We start from the raw sequence: 16,807 nt of genomic DNA, 5'->3' as shown, positions 1-16,807 counted from the left end.
AAACCCCAAACTATTTTAAACAATGCTAAGCCAAGATACGCTCCACTTTTTCCTGAACATGAACGCTCCATTTTATTCCGAACACATTATGATTGCTTCTCTATGAGCTCCTCCCTCTCTTGAAAACAATATGTTCCACTTATTGTGTCCATGACCTTATGGAGACAGCACACTCCACACTGCTCATGAATGTCTGGCGCGATCCAGGCAAAACAGGCTCCCTTATCTCATTTAATTTACTGACGCTCCAAGATGCACCGTCTACACAATACTCGAGCATTGCAAAAACCCCTGCTGCAAACACAAGGACCCAATAGCATTAATGGAACAATTTATTAAATTGAAGCTACAGAAACCCAGTATTTCAAAGATGGGTAACATGATTTGCTTTACAGTGACAGCTGTACTTACTGTTGCATACATAAGCAGTCCATAACACTAGATGTTGTGCGTCTGTTATGAATAGCTACAACAACTGGCCAAAGGTCACATTCATCTTCAGGACAGGATGAAATGCAACTTCTCAAACTGGAGAAGACACTAAGGGTTTGCAGTTAAAACAGGCACTAGATCTTCTGAATTGTAGATTCAGCTTTCTTCCAACACTCAAAACGGTCAGTACATTTGTTAATGCCATGACTATAATAATAAATAAGAAACAACATACATAAAGGTATGCAAGTACACAACATAAATTTTCAAATATTAAAGTACATGTTGTACACCCAAGAAGAAATAAATATACACCCCGAAGCCAAGCGATAGGAAAGTGAAGCTTCAAATTGTTGATGATAATGTGTTGAGCGCGACTAGCTGATCTGAACCAATCACAGTGTTTTTCTCGAGTAAGAGTTTTTATTAGCTGAGCTGCTCAGTCAATTGGTTATTTTCAGTAAACCACCCATTTTGAGATTCATGAATCCTCACTTTCCTATCACTTAAGTGCAGTTAAAAATTAAAATAAATAAATAACTAGTGTGACTACTACTACTACTTCAGCCGTCCTGGGTTCTGGCCTTGTTAATGCCGGACATCAGGCTGAGGGTCCTGCTCAGCTCGCTGAAGCTGAAGTGAAGCTTCTCCACCTCAGCCCTGTGGCGAGCCTGCTTCTCCTCCATCTCCGCCCTGTGACGTGAGCGGCACTCTTCCAGATCCGCGAGCAGACGCTCGTTGGTGGACACCAGCGTTCTGCACCCAGACGCACGAATACAGAAAACACAATCAATGATTAACCTTAACGTACGTGTGGTGTCCTAAGAAGGCACGTGAATTCAAATGGGCATTGGTTTAACTGTAGGGCTATAAAGAGTAATACAATACAACCGTTTGCAGTTCCCGTGTCATATTTCAGCAAATTGAGCATGCTATTAGATACCTGTAAAGAACTCCACAATGGGAGAGATATGGCTTTTAGCAACAGATGCATTGAACTATGAGGGGGGGTTTAACAGGGCAAAACAATGCATTATAAATTGCATGAAAAGCTACTCTTCTCATTGGCAACCAGTTTGAACAATATTAATTTTACACTACATGATAAAGAGGCTGTAAACTAAGCTAAATGTATAGAATGTTCTACCACAACCTGACTATGTGCACCATTTGGCCCAGTAAAACGTTAGCAATTCATTGCAGATGACATATTTTTACATCATTACACACACACACTTGCCTCAGTGTAATTCATGCTAAGTATCATAAAAGTATTGAAGATACCCTGGTTCCCTGCCAGAGTTTGGACTGTGTTGCCCCCTGAAGTTGAAACACATGTGGTGCTGTTCTGGGGCCTCTGCCTGGACTGTGGTGCTGTTCTGGGGCCTCTGACTGGACTGTGGTGCTGTTCTGGGGCCTGTTTACTGGACTGTGGTGCTGTTCTGGGGCCTCTGACTGGACTGTGGTTCCGGTCATTGGGGCCTCTTACTGGACTGTGGTGCTGTTCTGGGGCCTCTGACTGGACTTTGGTGCTGTTCTGGGGCCTCTGACTGGACTGTGGTGCTGTTCTGGGGCCTCTGACTGGACTGTGGTTCATGTCATTGGGGCCTCTTACTGGACTGTGGTGCTGTTCTGGGGTCTCTGACTGGACTGTGGTTCATGTCATTGGGGCCTCTTACTGGACTGTGGCGCTGTTCTGGGGCCTGTTGACTGGACTGTGGCGCTGCTCACCTGTGGCTCTCCTGCAGCATGTCAGCCAGCTCCTGCACCTTCTCCGCCTGCTTCACCCGCACTCTCAGCAGCTCCACCTCCTTCTGCATCCGCTCCAGCTCCCCCTTCAGCTCCTCACCAGCAGCCTGCTCCTCTGAGAGCGATAAGACAGCGCAACGTCAGACTGCATAAACAAACCCCATGATACAGAAACACACTGTACTCACACAACCCACGGTGCACTGAAGGAACAGACACCGTGCCAACACAAACCAAGCTGGGCCAGCGCAACCTACAACTGACACCTTGCCAACACTAACCACACACCCAGGTCGTCACTGTAAAAGAGAACTGCGTCCTCTGTTGACCTGTCAAAAAATTACCCACACAAACACCACACCAACACACACTGCTGTCCAGTATGCCATCAAAAAATAATACTGAATAAATAACAACTGACCAAACTCATCATATACTAGAACATTCCCCACATTCCCGCTGCAACTGCGGCGGTTCTAACCAGGAAGGCTTAAAACCACTGCACTCGACCGGGTTCTCCAAGTACAGGCAACCATCCGACGCCAAAGGACATGGATGTGTTCCTGTCCTGACTCTAGCCCATGAGGTCAATCACTGCAGACGATTCATCCAGGCTCCACTCCACACCTTACAATAACATCCAAGCACAGCCACCCACCAGCAAGCTCGGGGTACGGCAGGCCATTTCTCCCACAGGCCAGTAACCTCTGCTCTACTCTGATCAGCTGCTTCTGCAGGGACACATTCTCCTCCAGAGCAGCTCTCAGCTGCTGGTCCAGATCCTCCTGCAGCACAGCAGTTACACACATACTCACTGCATGTGTGCGCGCAAATGCAATGACACATTCAATTTCAGCAGAAACAAACAGAGGTTATGGAAAAAGACCGGCAGTCTGTTGTACATTTCCATTTACTTCAGCACTGTGCAACGTGGAAATCAGGACACAGAGAAACAAACATAACCTGAATAACTGCCCTGGAAACAAGTAAAATAAATTAAATTAATTAACTGAGTTGAGTTCATTATTGTACTATTGAGTGTCATCAGCTACAGACTCACTGTAGTGCAGACCAAATTAATACGTAATTATATTGCTGAATCAACTTTTTAGAAATCATTTTGGCCATGAGAAAAAATAGTTATATCCTGAATTAGCAGTTATAATTACAGAACATGCATATTACACAATAACATACACATTAATCGGTGAGCTCTACACATGCATATGACTTAAGTCTTACTATGGTGCTGTGAGCATGTTTCAGCTGTTCAGAGAGGCTTTCAATCCCTGCTCGGTGTTCCTTCTGTTGTCTATTTCTTTCTGAGTTCAGGACTTCCGTAGACACTCTCAGGCCATTCGCCTCTACTCCTCTGCCATCTTGCTTCATTGTACAGAGTACCTCAATGGCCTGAGCTGGGGATTGAATGGATAATTAGATTTTACAGGAGATTAACATATGCTCAAGTTTGGACTGATTGGCCACAAAATGGTCACCATGACCAGGCCAGGTGCTGAATGCTTTCAGATGACTGAAAGGGATGAGCAGAGCTATATAAATGTGATTCTTTATTATTACTATGAGCGGAAAACCGGAAATTAAGACATGTAACTGACATAGAAAAGGAAAAGTAGGGTCAGGCCTGTGCCATGTGCCTGTTTTACACTGCAAAATGTAAAAAGCAGCATCTGAACGTTTCTGCTGGAGACATATTTTCACATTGTGCCAGAGAGGAATGTTGAAATAGAGTTTACACAGCTTTACTGTAAATTACATCCGGGGACTTACAGAGGAATCTTTGGTTGTGTTGCAGAGACCTCTTGCCATCCCAGTGTCTGTCTACTAGACCAAGCAACAACTCTAGGGGTCTTCTGTAGGTTTCCTTGGGACCAGAATTCTGCTAGGAAAGACACAAAAATACCGAAACCTAAACCTATGAGAAAAGTTAAGCTATTTTACACATTATGTTATGCTACGTTATTCGTACCTCATTAGATTGACTGTTATGTTCTGACGTCAGACATTTTAAAACCTGTTAATGTTTGAGTGACACATTATCAATGTCTCAATACCATTCAGTCACCCTTCCATGCAGAAAATAATAACTATGAATGATCAAATTCACAGAGGTTTCAGAATTTTAGAGTGAATACTTTCATTTCAATTGCATTTAATTTAATGAACAAGTATTTGAATACCCATAAAATCAAACATACAAATAATCAGTATCATGTAAAATAAGTTGGTCAATTAATGGAGCCTCTCTCACCAGTTGCTGCTTGGTGGAGTTCTCTTTGGGTGGGACAGCCCTTTCCATGGGGGGGCTGACCAGGACCAGGGGGCTTTGAGAGTCTGGGGGGAGTCTGGGGGGAGGGGGAAGAAGCGGGGCATTCTGGGTACTGCGGTCAGTGGCGGCAGGGCTGGGAGGATGGCTTGTTAAAGTGGACGCGTGGGGAGGCAGTGGGGAAACAGGGCCTCCTAACGGACAAACAATAGAATGATGGTCAGAAATACATTGTTTGGAAGCATTTCAAATGAGGATGGGCGACTTGCTGCATCCCTCTGCTCACCAGGGTTTGGGGTGAAGTTCCCTTTGGCAGGGAATCTGTTGAGCCTCTCCTTCTCAGACCCAGTGTGGCCTCGGATCTTCTTGGCATCGACGAACGAGACCCTCAGGCCCTCGCTGACTCTCACTGAACCGGTGCTCTTATAGAAGGCCCCACCCTTTGGAGACTGCACACTGGAGTGTGTCTGGTGCCCTGGAAGACAAAGTAATGCAACACTGAACACAAAACCAGAGTAGCATGAGTGATCAGAACGGAGCAGATGACCTGAACCCACATATTTTGTGTTTCAATCACAGCCATTATTTAAATAATTACAGCAAGGATAGCTGCTTCCTAATTTTGTACATTTTAATTGCCTAACTGGAACTGGGAATCAGTAGAAATTTTGTCCCAAGAACAGTGTGAAAGACACCACTAGGAATTCTAGGGCTAGTGGAGTGGAGGTCCAATTACAGACAACCGAACATCCCAACACCTGTGCTGTATGAATATAGTAAATGCCAAGAGAAGTAGGCATACGTTTAGCCCTTGCATGACAGTTTATGTATTGTAAACAGATAAGTACACGCATAGAAGCGGAGATATATTTTTAAGGTACGTTGTTTTTAAAAATGCACTCACGGTCTCTGAGGCCTTCAGGATGCCTCAGGATGGATTTATTCATATCCTGAAAGACATATGTTAAAATAAACTGCACCAACAACTCAGTTATAGCTTTATACACACACACATTCGGAAAGAAAAGCTTAAACCTGCACAGCCAAGCAAAGTCAAGTCAGACAGGCTCACCTGCATTGGAGGCGGTGCGCTTTCAGACCTGTGCTCACCTATCCCAAGGTTATCTGGAAAGTAGACAAACCATCAACTTGTGCGTTTCCACACAAAAAGAAAAATGAAAGCGACTAAGAAATACTAAATCTGAACAACAGCTATTCCAAATAGAAGATGCCTTGTTTCAAAGATAAAGATGGCAAACTTGACAGCAAAACCGTTGAATCAAAGGAGACTCAGGTGGATGTTTATAGAGAAACAAAAGAAGAGCTGTCTTTCTTCCTGCTGTCTCTGGGTATGAGAGGAAACCGACCCGCAGGTAACACATACAGGCAGTCAAAACCCCGCCCACCTCACCCAGCAAGGGATACAGCTCTGATTCCAGCTTCTTATTGGTGGAACCAGTGAGGGCTGGTGGTTTGGTCAGATCCCAGTTGCTCTTGACAACCAGGTTTAGGACTGCGTCATCAGAGTGCTCAAGGATGGAGGGCTTCCGGGTTAGTCGGTTCACTGAAGTCATCCTGGCCTGACTGCTACTGCAAGACATATGGTCTACTTCATCACCCTGTAAGTCACTGGGAAACCAGCACTGAGCCGAAAACACATCTTTTGCTCTTTAAATATGCATAACCATAAAAACAGCATTACTACCTGCTCGCACTGTACTATGAGCAGGCATATAGTACCCCACACACAGTAACAGAACTACTGAAAAAGGGCTACAGGATTCACACTGAGAATACAGAGCTGAATGTTTCCCCAGCTAGGGCTTAATCAGAAATAACACTGCAGACAAAAGAATATCCAATACTGTTTACTCTCGATGGGGATCCCGTTATAAAGATTTGTTTTGTTTCGTAAAGATTTTGTTTCTGTTAGTGTCTGCTACTGCAGTATCTGCCTGCTAGAGTAGCTAACGGGCATGCGTTCTTGCTTCAGTAATAACTATTGGGCTTTATTGTCATATAAAAGGGCACATTAAATCCAGAACTGCATTTCTGAGCAATGCATGCACCTGTAATTCACCGTATCTGACACAGAACAGGGCATCCGCTGACATTCAACCACTGTCTGACAGGAAAAATGCTGCAGGGATGCCTTCCTCTCGCAATCTCGGACCGGGCAGTCATCTTCAAGAGTGGGGATGGGGTGGGAACAACAGTACTCAAAGGGGTAAAACTAAACTCACAATTATAATCAAATCTTTTTACATTTTCAGTGAAACTTTCACAAAACACGTTAGAGTAGGCTTATTACAGGCATAGGTTTACATGAAATGGACAAAGATAATGTATGCTGGTAATAAGACCTGTCAAATGTCTGCAGCACTGTATTCAATTAAAAAGATTGTTGAGTTGCTATCTATGCGTGTGGCCATGTACCAAGCAAGCGCAGATTAGCCAGCGTATACACAAGGTGGAGACGGTAGTCAACACAGTTCTTCACCACGGGATTCAGCCGGAGGTCCAGCTCTTTCAGCGCCTTCATCTTACGCAGGAGTAGGACTTCCCTAAGGGAAGCAATTTTGTTGTAGTACAGGTTCAGATGCTCCAGCATCTTCAAGTGCAGCAGACCCTGTAGAAGCGCAGTGACATGTTTGGTTCTTGATATCAAAACATAACAGGACAAATATTAACACAGGATTTGCTACAGTGACAGTGGACAGCACTAGAAGATGCAGTGGAATGTTTAGGCGCTGTTTGGATTTCCTCATTCTTATTCTATTCTATAACTACGTTAGACACTTATATATATATATATATATATACAAGTATTTTACACACAGACGGTAGCTTGTATAGTTATACACCTGTGTAGCAAGGCTAAATCATGTGATATACTCCCGTTTTACAGCAGTAGAATTTTCTCGGCACAAAGCAAAGGGGAAACGTTATTGTAGCTTGACAAGATCTCTCACCTCCACAGAAAAAATAACATTGTGCGAAAGGTCCAAGACTTTCAGGCGGGCAAAGTTCTTCAGAGAGTTTCCAAGGTGACGGATTTTCCCCTCGTATGACCCCGGGAGACACAGAGATTTGATGTCCACTGAAAACGTTCACCAATACCAGTATTTAAGTGTGATGTGTATTCAAATCTAACGGCCCTCGAATTTACCGAACCCTAGCAAAAGATCGTTCATTGAAAATCGGTTAACACGTTACTAATTTATACAGTAAGTTATGTATATACAATAGCTAGCTGGCTATGTTATTGAACATTGTACAGTATGTTAGCCTACACCTACCTCGTATGAATAGGTTTGGTGTCATGATTGTCAGTGTTCTCTATAAATGCTGCTATGTATTGCTTTGTTTACGTTTAGCTAACTAAACATAACTGTTCGTGCCCAGCAGTAAGTTAGCTTCACTTAGCCAGCTTTAGCTAGCTAGACCAGATTACCCAAACTGTTTTTCCAGCAGTAAAAATAATGGACTTTAAAATTAACAAGCTGTTACAACCATATATTCGTATTTGCTGGTTTGGTCGCTTTCAATTTAGCAATGTATTACCCAAGCAATTATGTTGAAGCTGAACCTTTTCTCGAATCCATTGCTCAGTTATTGACAAACGTTCCGTTTCTGACAAGTGCTCCGCCGCCATACTTTCAAAAGAAGCGTTTGTGATTTGAGCATGCGCACATCGAGTTACAATCGTGAACACAGCGGAAGGCAAGGCACTGACCTATGGTGTTCGTGCCCTGCAGTAACTCTGATCTCAGATAATGTGAAACTTCCCTTTGTAAGTAAGATTCACCTGACAAGCGATTTATCAATTTAGCTGACATTATATCAATACCATGTCACTAAAATTTTGTTAATATCGACTTGACATATTATAATGGTTGGGCGGACCATTTGGCACATGATGACATACACAAAGAGTAGTTGATTTACAGATGTTCATGCACCTCGTTTACATTTACCATGAAGCCAATTATCAACTCGGTATGGAACAGATGGGGTAGCAAAAAATATCGCAAGTCTCCAATTTACATTTTAGCCGTGGTCCAGTCTTAAAGGTTTTGAGTAATGAGCCAGCTAAGTTTGCCAAGTTAAATATAGATGACTCCTAGTTTTGCTGTGACAGTGTAGAGTTTTCTTGATTGTTGAGATTTGACAGTAGTTAGTTACGTAGGACTATCCTTTGATTACTGTTACAGCCAGCCCCCCTGGCCGGTCGCAACATAAAACGGAGACACAGATGACCAAACAAAGAAATATAGGCAGCGTGGAACCCCGATAGTAGCTGTTCCTCTTTCAAAGGTCTTCCCCACAGGTGCCGCCAATCAAAGTTAAACACACAGCACACCAAACTGCACACAGCGACTAGGGCAGCAGGAAGAGGACGTAACACCCCACCCCTAAATGGTGACTCCACGTAACCCTAGAATGCACAACATATTGAATACCCCTAGAACGCACCACATGGGTCCAAATGGACCCGTATTCATTTTCTATGGAATGTGATGCAGAGCTGAGGGTCTCCTTGGTAACTTTTTAAAATTAATTAATCTACTCATTTAATATTCAAGGTATTCATTAATTATCTTGTTTTTGTGTCACTGTATGTGTCAGTGTGTATCTTCAACATCAGGAGGTTACAAGCAGCCTCAGAGGATATCACTGAGCTACAGATACATGCCAATGCTTGAGCCCTGGCAGCCCACACACCAGAGGCACCACACAACACTCTCAGCAGCTGTAACTGCACACAGGAGAATGGGACTGACCATCAACACCTTCCATGTACATTCAGAGAGCACTGTATTAGGTATTTATTAGACATATTCTTTAGACTTTTTGGTCTTCTGCTCCTGTAGCCAATTCAGTTAGAAGTTTGATGCGTTGTGTGTTCAGAGATGCTCTTCTACATACCACTGTTGTAATGTGTGGTTATTTGCATTACTGTCACCTTCCTGTCAGCTTCAACCAGTCTGGCCCTTCTCCTTCGACCTCTCTCATCAACAAGGCGTTTCTGTCTGTGGAAGTGCCAGTCACTGGATCTTTTTAGTTTTTCACACCATTCTGAGTAAACTCTGAGTAGAGACTGTAGCATTTGAAAATTCCAGGAAATCAGCAGTTACAGAAATACTCAAACCAGCCTTTCGGGCACCAACAATCATGCCACGGTTGAAATCACCAAGATCACATTTCTTCCCCATTCTGATGGTAGATGTGAACATTAACTGAAGCTCCTGACCCGTATCTGGATGCTTTTATGCATTGCACTGCTGATTAGATAATTGCATGAATAAGTATGATTGATGATCTCACCAATTATCTTTCTTTATTTTCCATACAATTCAAGGTAATTGCCCTAACAGAAACATGGTTAACTAGTGAGAAAGTGTCTCTTTTTAACATTCAAGGCTATAATCATATTCCTTGTTACAGGCAAGACAGGATTGGTGGTGGCGTATCCCTATTTCTGCAGGATCAACTTAAATTCTCTCTTCGCCCTGACCTAGAAATTTCACGAGGCCAGGATGCTGAAGCTATATTCATTGAACTTATTACTGGTATCCAGCAGAACAATGTTATAATTGGTTGCATTTATAGGCCTCCTAACTCCAATCAAAACTCATTTATTAAATGTCTTACCACTACTTTGAGCAAAATTTTATCAGTGAACAAAAGTTGGTATCTCTTGGGTGACTTTAATATAAATCTAATGCACCCCCAATCCTGCGCTTTTGCTGACCATCTGAGTGCCTCTGCCTTCTATCCTATCATCACCAAACCTACAAGAATGACAGCTACAAACAAAACCTTAATTGATAATATATTTAGTAACTCAACTGATGATCCTGGCATATCAGGTGTTCTATTTGCAGATCTATCTGACCACCTCCCTATGTTCCATCTAGCACAGATTACTCCTCCCAAAAACTGCAAACAAGTGGCAGTATTTAGAAACTTCAGTCAGTCCAATATTAAAAGATTCATTTTGTCATTGAATGAAAGTCCATGGCATTCAGTGGAGATGGAGGGAGATGCCCAGAAAGCATATGATATATTTTTCCAATTATTTTTCAAACTTTTTGATATTGCATTCCCTTACCAGGAAACAAAAAGGTGTCAAAGAAAACCTACATCATGGCTCACAAAAGGGCTAAAGAAATCCATAAGAAAAAAACACAACCTTTATAAAGCATACCTTACCATCCCATCTCCTTTGAATCTCAAGTTGTATTCCTCTTATAGGAATAAACTTAATCATCTCCTACGAATTGCCAAGCGACATCATTATGAAACTAAACTTACAGAGTCTAGTAACAATATGAAAACAACATGGTCAATTATTAAAGAGATTATGAATAAGACTCCTTCCAATGCAATATTGTGTCAAGAATTTCAAGATAGACAGGGAAATAAGTCAATAACTGATCCTGTAAAAATTGCTGATGGATTTAATGACGTTTTTGTCAATATTGGACCTCTACTGGCTGATTGTATACCTCATAGCTCTATGTAATTCCCTGACATACAGACACCTAAACAATTCAAGTTCAGTCTGATTGAGATGTCAGAGCTAGAGGACATTGTATCCCAGCTCAAACCTAAGGGAGCTGGTCATGATGGTCTGAAGCCTAGTCTTCTCAAACAATGCTTACCTGTAATAATGAAACCTCTTCTTCACATATTGAATTGTTCTCTTTCCACAGGCCGTTGTCGCGATCAACTCAAGTGGGCCAGAGTTATCCCAGTATATAAATCTGATGAGATGTCTAAATTCTCAAATTACAGACCAATATCTATTCTGCCTTGTCTGACCAAAGTACTCAAAAGAATTGTGTACAATAGATTAACAGCTTTTCTTAATGAACACAATCTTTTATACACTCGTCAATATGGATTTAGGGAAAAACATTCTACAGCGATGGCTCTGGTACAACTAATTGATCGATTCTCAAGGATAATAATGAATTTACTATTGGCGTTTTTATTGATCTATCTAAAGCATTCGATACCGTTGATCATGATATTCTGGCAAAGAAGCTGCAACTATATGGTATTGGGGGGACTGAGCTCAAATGGTTCTGTGACTATCTAACAAATCGCAAACAGTTTGTCTCATGGAATGGTACTGAATCTAGCTATAAGAACTTAACATGTGGTGTACCACAAGGTTCAGTACTTGGTCCGCTGCTTTTTATTATTTATGTTAATGATTTATATTTGGTTGCCAAAAATATGTTTTTTATAATTTTTGCTGATGATACTAATATGTTCTTGTCTGATAGAAATTGTGAAGACCTGATTAGTAAAACTAACACTGAGCTTAGTAAAGTACATCTCTGGTTCCAAAAAAATAAATTATCACTCAACATCAAAAAAACATCTTATATGCTGGTCATACCAAAGAATAGACAAAAAACAACCCTTAATAAAGAGGTCTACATATCTAATCATTCATTAGACAGAGTGCAGTCCGCCAAGTTTTTAGGAGTCTACATTGACGAAAATCTAAATTGGAAAAAACATATATCATTTATCTGCAACAAAGTTTCCAAGAATATTGGTATCATCAGCAGGATAAGACATGTCTTACCTAGAAAAATTCTTATTTCTCTGTATTACACCTTAGTTTATCCTTTTCTTTCCTATTGTAATGTAGTATGGGCAAGCACCTACAGATCAAACCTTAGACACCTTTTTACATTACAAAAGCGATTTGTTAGAATAGCTACTTTTTCTGAACCACGGGCTAGCTCGAAACCTCTGTTCCAAAAACTTGCAATTATGAATGTTTATGATATAAATGTGTATCAAGTCTGCTTATTTGTTTTCCAGCAACGAATGAATCTCTTGCCTCCTAGTTTCTGTAATATATTCTTTTCCAACAACCAAGTTCACAGTTATGCCACAAGACAGTCTTCTGATCTCCATACTGCTTTCTTTAGAACTACTCTTGGTCAATTTACTTTGCGATATCAGGGTCCTTGTCTTTGGAATCAATTACCCGACTATAAAAAAAATAGTCTATTTATCATCCTTTAAGAAGAGTCTAAAAAATTACCTCATCAGTAATGTAACAGCAACTTTGTAATAATTTGTCTTATCTGTTAAGTTGTTCAGTGCTTCCGGAGTTGTGCGGTGGGCCGTTTTCGGGCTGTGGCGAGGAGTTTGTTGGGGTGGGCCCACATCCTGTTCCCCTGGCTGTCAGGGACGGGATGTGGGTGCGCCCTGGTGGACTCTTTGCTGCGGCCCGGGGGTGGCCTGAAGCATAATTCTGGTGGGACTGGTTGTTTTACTTCATTGTTTTACTTTATTATTGCTTTTATTTTGTATTGTGTATCTTACATGTATTTTTCTTTCTTTCTTTCACTCTTTCACACTTTCTTTCTTTCTCTCTCTTTATCTCTTTCTTCATTTTATATTCTGTATAAATATTGTATACTGAGTTATTGTTCTCAATTATAATTATCTTTGATTGCTTTAAATAATAGTTGATTTTGTAGTTCTTTTTTCTATAATTTGTATGCAATGGTTTCTGACCATTGTGTCTCTTGGGTGAGGCTCCCATATAAGCCCAGTAGGGTTTCATGTCTCACCTTGCACATTTTAAACTGTGATAATCTCTTTTTTTGTTGTCTGTCTTTGCTATTGTGCAAAAAATAAAAAATAAAATAAAATAAATAAAGTAGGTGTCCAGGTGTTCCTAATATAGTGCTCAGTGATCGTATAATTCGAGATAACCTAATACATGCAGTAGGTGGCGGTAATGCACAAATTGTTTTCCACAACCGATAAACCTCACCAAAGAAGAAGAAGAAAAAGAAGAACGGTCTTGATACTGTTAGTTTTGCTATTTAACTCAGGGCTTTCAGGGACGCTATAAAAGTTCCTATAATAAGTTATCATTTGATCGATAATTTACCCTATCTATACCTACGTTCACGCCTGGCTACCATTGAATGACAAAACTGCAAATCGATGTTTTTTATTTTTTATTTTTTATTTTTTATTTTACGTTTGCTAGATAGCTAGCCTATTTGACAGGTTATGTGCATCGGACAAAAATCAGCGTTGTTCCGGTTAACCGATCTCACTTTGCATTCTTTGTTCGTGATTTATGTGCATCAATGTGGAGCTTTTTAATTGATTCAATTCAATTGACGGAGATAGCTAGTCAACTTATGCATATCGGTCGTCGGACAGGCTGAAGAACGAGCGTACCTGTAGGGTGCTGCATAAACTTCAATGTCCGCTGAAGTTCCTGCTGCTCTGTTATTGCCATAACGAAATTTTTACCGTGAGTAATGTTTACCAGCCTGTAGGACAGGTTAGTAGCTTATTGTGTGTATTTCTGTGGGGAAATGGCTTATTTTCAATCTCGACCTCTCACTCATGACACTCATAATGCGATCCTGCAGTAATGACCATTGATATACTTTTGAGGAAAAAAACACATTATTCACTCCACTTTTGGGGTATCATATCTACTAATTTCGAGACCTACAGTTTGATAACCATAAATGGTAAAAACAATATATTGTTTTTATTGTACTCACAAGGACCTGCTCTATAACATGGGCCACGTTTTTGCTTTCATTTATTAACAATTAAAGTCAATGAAGGAATGTTCTTCAAACTATTTGAAAATTATCTTTGTTAATTTTCCAGCACGTACAGCGTGATACGCAGGCCGATTTACACAGTGGGATATTGTACTTTTTTACAGTACTTTTTTACAGTTATATGGTCCTCCCGTATGGATGTGTGCTAATTCAATTGAACAAGTATCTTACGTATTTTATAATCTAATTTTGACTGAAATCCAAGAAGGCACATGTAAATTTCAGCATCTTTTTTTTTTTTTTATGAGAGCATTATTTAGACAATGTCAACTGCCAATTAAATGCTGCATATTAATCATGTAACTCAGGTGAAGCTTATTCCTGATGGATGTCAGCCCAAACCAGTGGATTGCTGCATTATCTAACATCACTCTGTCACTCTTTGCGTTGCATGCAGCTTTTCAACTTTTTAAGGTAATTTTCAAATGATCCTCCAAAATGTCTTGTTTTGTAGTTAAGGCTGGTTGGAATCATAAATTGTTTTATCTGAAGTGAGTGTGGTTATGTTATGAAATTATTGTGTAAATTGTTTTATCTGAAGTGAGTGTGGTTATGTTATGAAATGATTGTGTAAATTGTTTTATCTGAAGTGAGTGTGGTTATGTTATGAAATGATTGTGTAAATGACACTGAGGGCTTTGCTGTGTGCTTGCTGTAGGACCACAGGGCTCCAGCAGTGGGCTTCTTCCTCGTGGGCAGCTCTGCAGCTCTTTGCTCTCTGCCCCTCTCCTGCGCAGCTGTGCTCTGTGTCCAGGGGGAATTGGAGTGGGCAGGGGCAGTTCTGAGCCCGGCGCTGGTGTCTTTCGGCTTCCTGTGGCTGAGCCAGGACCACTCCACCGCCCACGTGCTGTTGCTGGGCTCTGCGTCTCTTCTGGGGCTCCACGACTGGCTGTCCCTGGAGACCCTGGTGGTGATGTCGCGCTGTTCTGCGCTTTCGTCGCTGTGCTGCTCGCTAACTGTCTGCCTGTTCACAGCCAATGTGGCTGGAGCCTTGGGGAGCGTGGCCCTCAGCCTGCCGGCACTTGTGGCCCCTGTGCCTGGGGCCAAGGCTTTCACCTCTCTGGTTGCTCCTGGGGCTGCGGAAGGTGTTCTGAAGTGTCTGCTGAAAGGACTGATGGCGATTGGGTGCCTGTCCACTAAAAAAGCACTGGGCAGGTACCTGCTGGACCTTCAGAGGTTGGGTTGAACTGGCTTCAGGTGTCATTTCCCTCAAACTAATCCCTTTGATGCCCCCTGGTGGACACTCATATCATGGACACAGTGGCCACAAATGCAATGTATGTGCGACCTGTTCCGTGGTAAAACCTAAATCACTTCCCCTATACATTGACCCAAGTAAACATTTAAAGTGGTATTTGAATGAGAAGCACACAACTGCTGCAGTGTAATGAATAGAAATTGAAATGCATGATGCTGACAGAGCCCTTGGCTAAAGGGAGGGTGGAGTGGAAGGCATTGTTTCCAAATGCATTTCAACATAAAGCAAGCTATTGTTCTGAGAAAGAGGCACATGATCCTTGGGTCTTCCTCCACTAGGCTGTCGATGTCAGAATAAAATGTATTCAAGCCCTTTCAGTGTACTGCTGTGATTTTGAAAACAGTTTCTGATATGTCAGTATTTACATGTAGACAATATAAAAAAAACCTTTGAGGCACAGCACTGAGACCAACTAGTACACACAGTGCTTGTGAGGTATACTGCTGATCGGATCACACAATTTCCACCAGTGTTATGAGCACACTATCTCTGTTTCAGCAGTGCCCAGTTTTCGCCACATTCTCCACATTGCTCATGGGTAGTGGCAGTGACGGTTAGCCTGAAGTCACAGTCACATATAAGTGGTAGCATCCAAGCCCTGGCATGGTGTCATGGCTGCTGTTAGCTGAACATTCAAGATCAATAACATTTTGATTGCATGGTTAGGTCTTCATGTACCTTTGACACACACACACACACACAAAGACATGAAATAACAGAAAATACGGAATACACTACTGTTAATTAAAACATTGATGCCAAGGTTATGAGGGTTAAGATTATAATTGAGATACAACAAATATTTGCTGTTTTTAGGTTGTGGCGCTTTGAGAGATTGAATGGTATAACCAACACAATAATGATCATTGATTACATTTATATAATTCTTTTCTCAAAGTGCTTCACAGAGAAGAGGGGAAACTCACCTCAGCCACCACCAATGTGTAGCACCCACCTTGATGATGCACAGTTAGCAGACATTTTGCATTTTGCATCTCACCACGCATTAACTTTAGTAGAGAGGGGAGAAATTATTCAGTTTATGTACAGTGCATACCATTTAATTTTGAACTGTTTGAAACAGAAATATTACATTTGAAACAGTATGGACTGCATGTGAAGCTGATTTGAGCCAGTTCCTGGTGATATCATCTCTCATTCTTATAGCTAGTGCTACAACAGAGCCTATGGGCATTAGTGCATTAGTCAGCCCCATGTGGCCAGGCAGGGAGGGGATGATGCGAACCCGGCCTTCTGTTCAGTTGCAGAAGAAAAGGGGTTGTGCCGAGGTCAGCACTTACGTAGTCATCCTGGGCTGCTTCCACCAATCTCCAATTCAGGACAGAATTCAATAAGATAATTATATTTTGTATGCATAGTACTGAGACCAGTTATGTATATCATTTTTAGATTTTTATTTTATGGAAAACTATGAATCACTTTTGTTTG

At 41.5% G+C, this 16,807-nt stretch overlaps 2 protein-coding genes across 8 annotated transcripts; one reads left to right on the top strand and one right to left on the bottom strand.

Moving 5' to 3' along the window:
- Positions 1–314: 314 nt before the first annotated feature.
- Positions 315–8,136, bottom strand: cep72 (centrosomal protein 72). Of its 5 annotated transcripts, none has more exons than XM_061256705.1 (14): positions 8,030–8,136; positions 7,438–7,565; positions 6,902–7,094; positions 6,535–6,649; positions 5,877–6,055; positions 5,538–5,590; positions 5,370–5,415; positions 4,752–4,940; positions 4,451–4,659; positions 3,970–4,081; positions 3,424–3,596; positions 2,840–2,966; positions 2,164–2,296; positions 315–1,188 (listed from the first exon to the last, which is right to left on the bottom strand). In XM_061256705.1, the coding sequence occupies exons 1-14, from the start codon at positions 8,118–8,120 to the stop codon at positions 996–998; spliced, it is 1,941 nt and encodes a 646-aa protein (XP_061112689.1). In that variant the 5' UTR covers positions 8,121–8,136; the 3' UTR covers positions 315–995. The 5 variants fall into 5 exon arrangements, with proteins under 5 accessions (XP_061112689.1, XP_061112699.1, XP_061112709.1 ...); XM_061256715.1 differs by having other exon boundaries at positions 3,970–4,078; XM_061256725.1 differs by having other exon boundaries at positions 5,877–6,052.
- Positions 8,137–13,282: 5,146 nt separating this feature from the next.
- On the top strand, positions 13,283–15,677 carry LOC133108176 (transmembrane protein 276-like). Of its 3 annotated transcripts, none has more exons than XM_061217632.1 (3): positions 13,283–13,318; positions 14,409–14,514; positions 14,759–15,677. In XM_061217632.1, exons 2-3 carry the CDS (start codon positions 14,425–14,427, stop codon positions 15,284–15,286), a joined length of 618 nt encoding a protein of 205 aa, XP_061073616.1. In that variant the 5' UTR covers positions 13,283–13,318; positions 14,409–14,424; the 3' UTR covers positions 15,287–15,677. The 3 variants fall into 3 exon arrangements, with proteins under 3 accessions (XP_061073616.1, XP_061073608.1, XP_061073600.1); XM_061217624.1 differs by having other exon boundaries at positions 13,289–13,775; XM_061217616.1 differs by having other exon boundaries at positions 13,289–13,805.
- Positions 15,678–16,807: the final 1,130 nt, after the last annotated feature.

This window comes from Conger conger, chromosome 1 (assembly GCF_963514075.1).
Source record: "Conger conger chromosome 1, fConCon1.1, whole genome shotgun sequence".
NCBI lineage: Eukaryota > Metazoa > Chordata > Actinopteri > Anguilliformes > Congridae > Conger > Conger conger.
The sequence above is the reverse complement of the archived record's forward strand: the minus strand, read 5'-3'. Positions and strand labels throughout refer to the sequence as shown.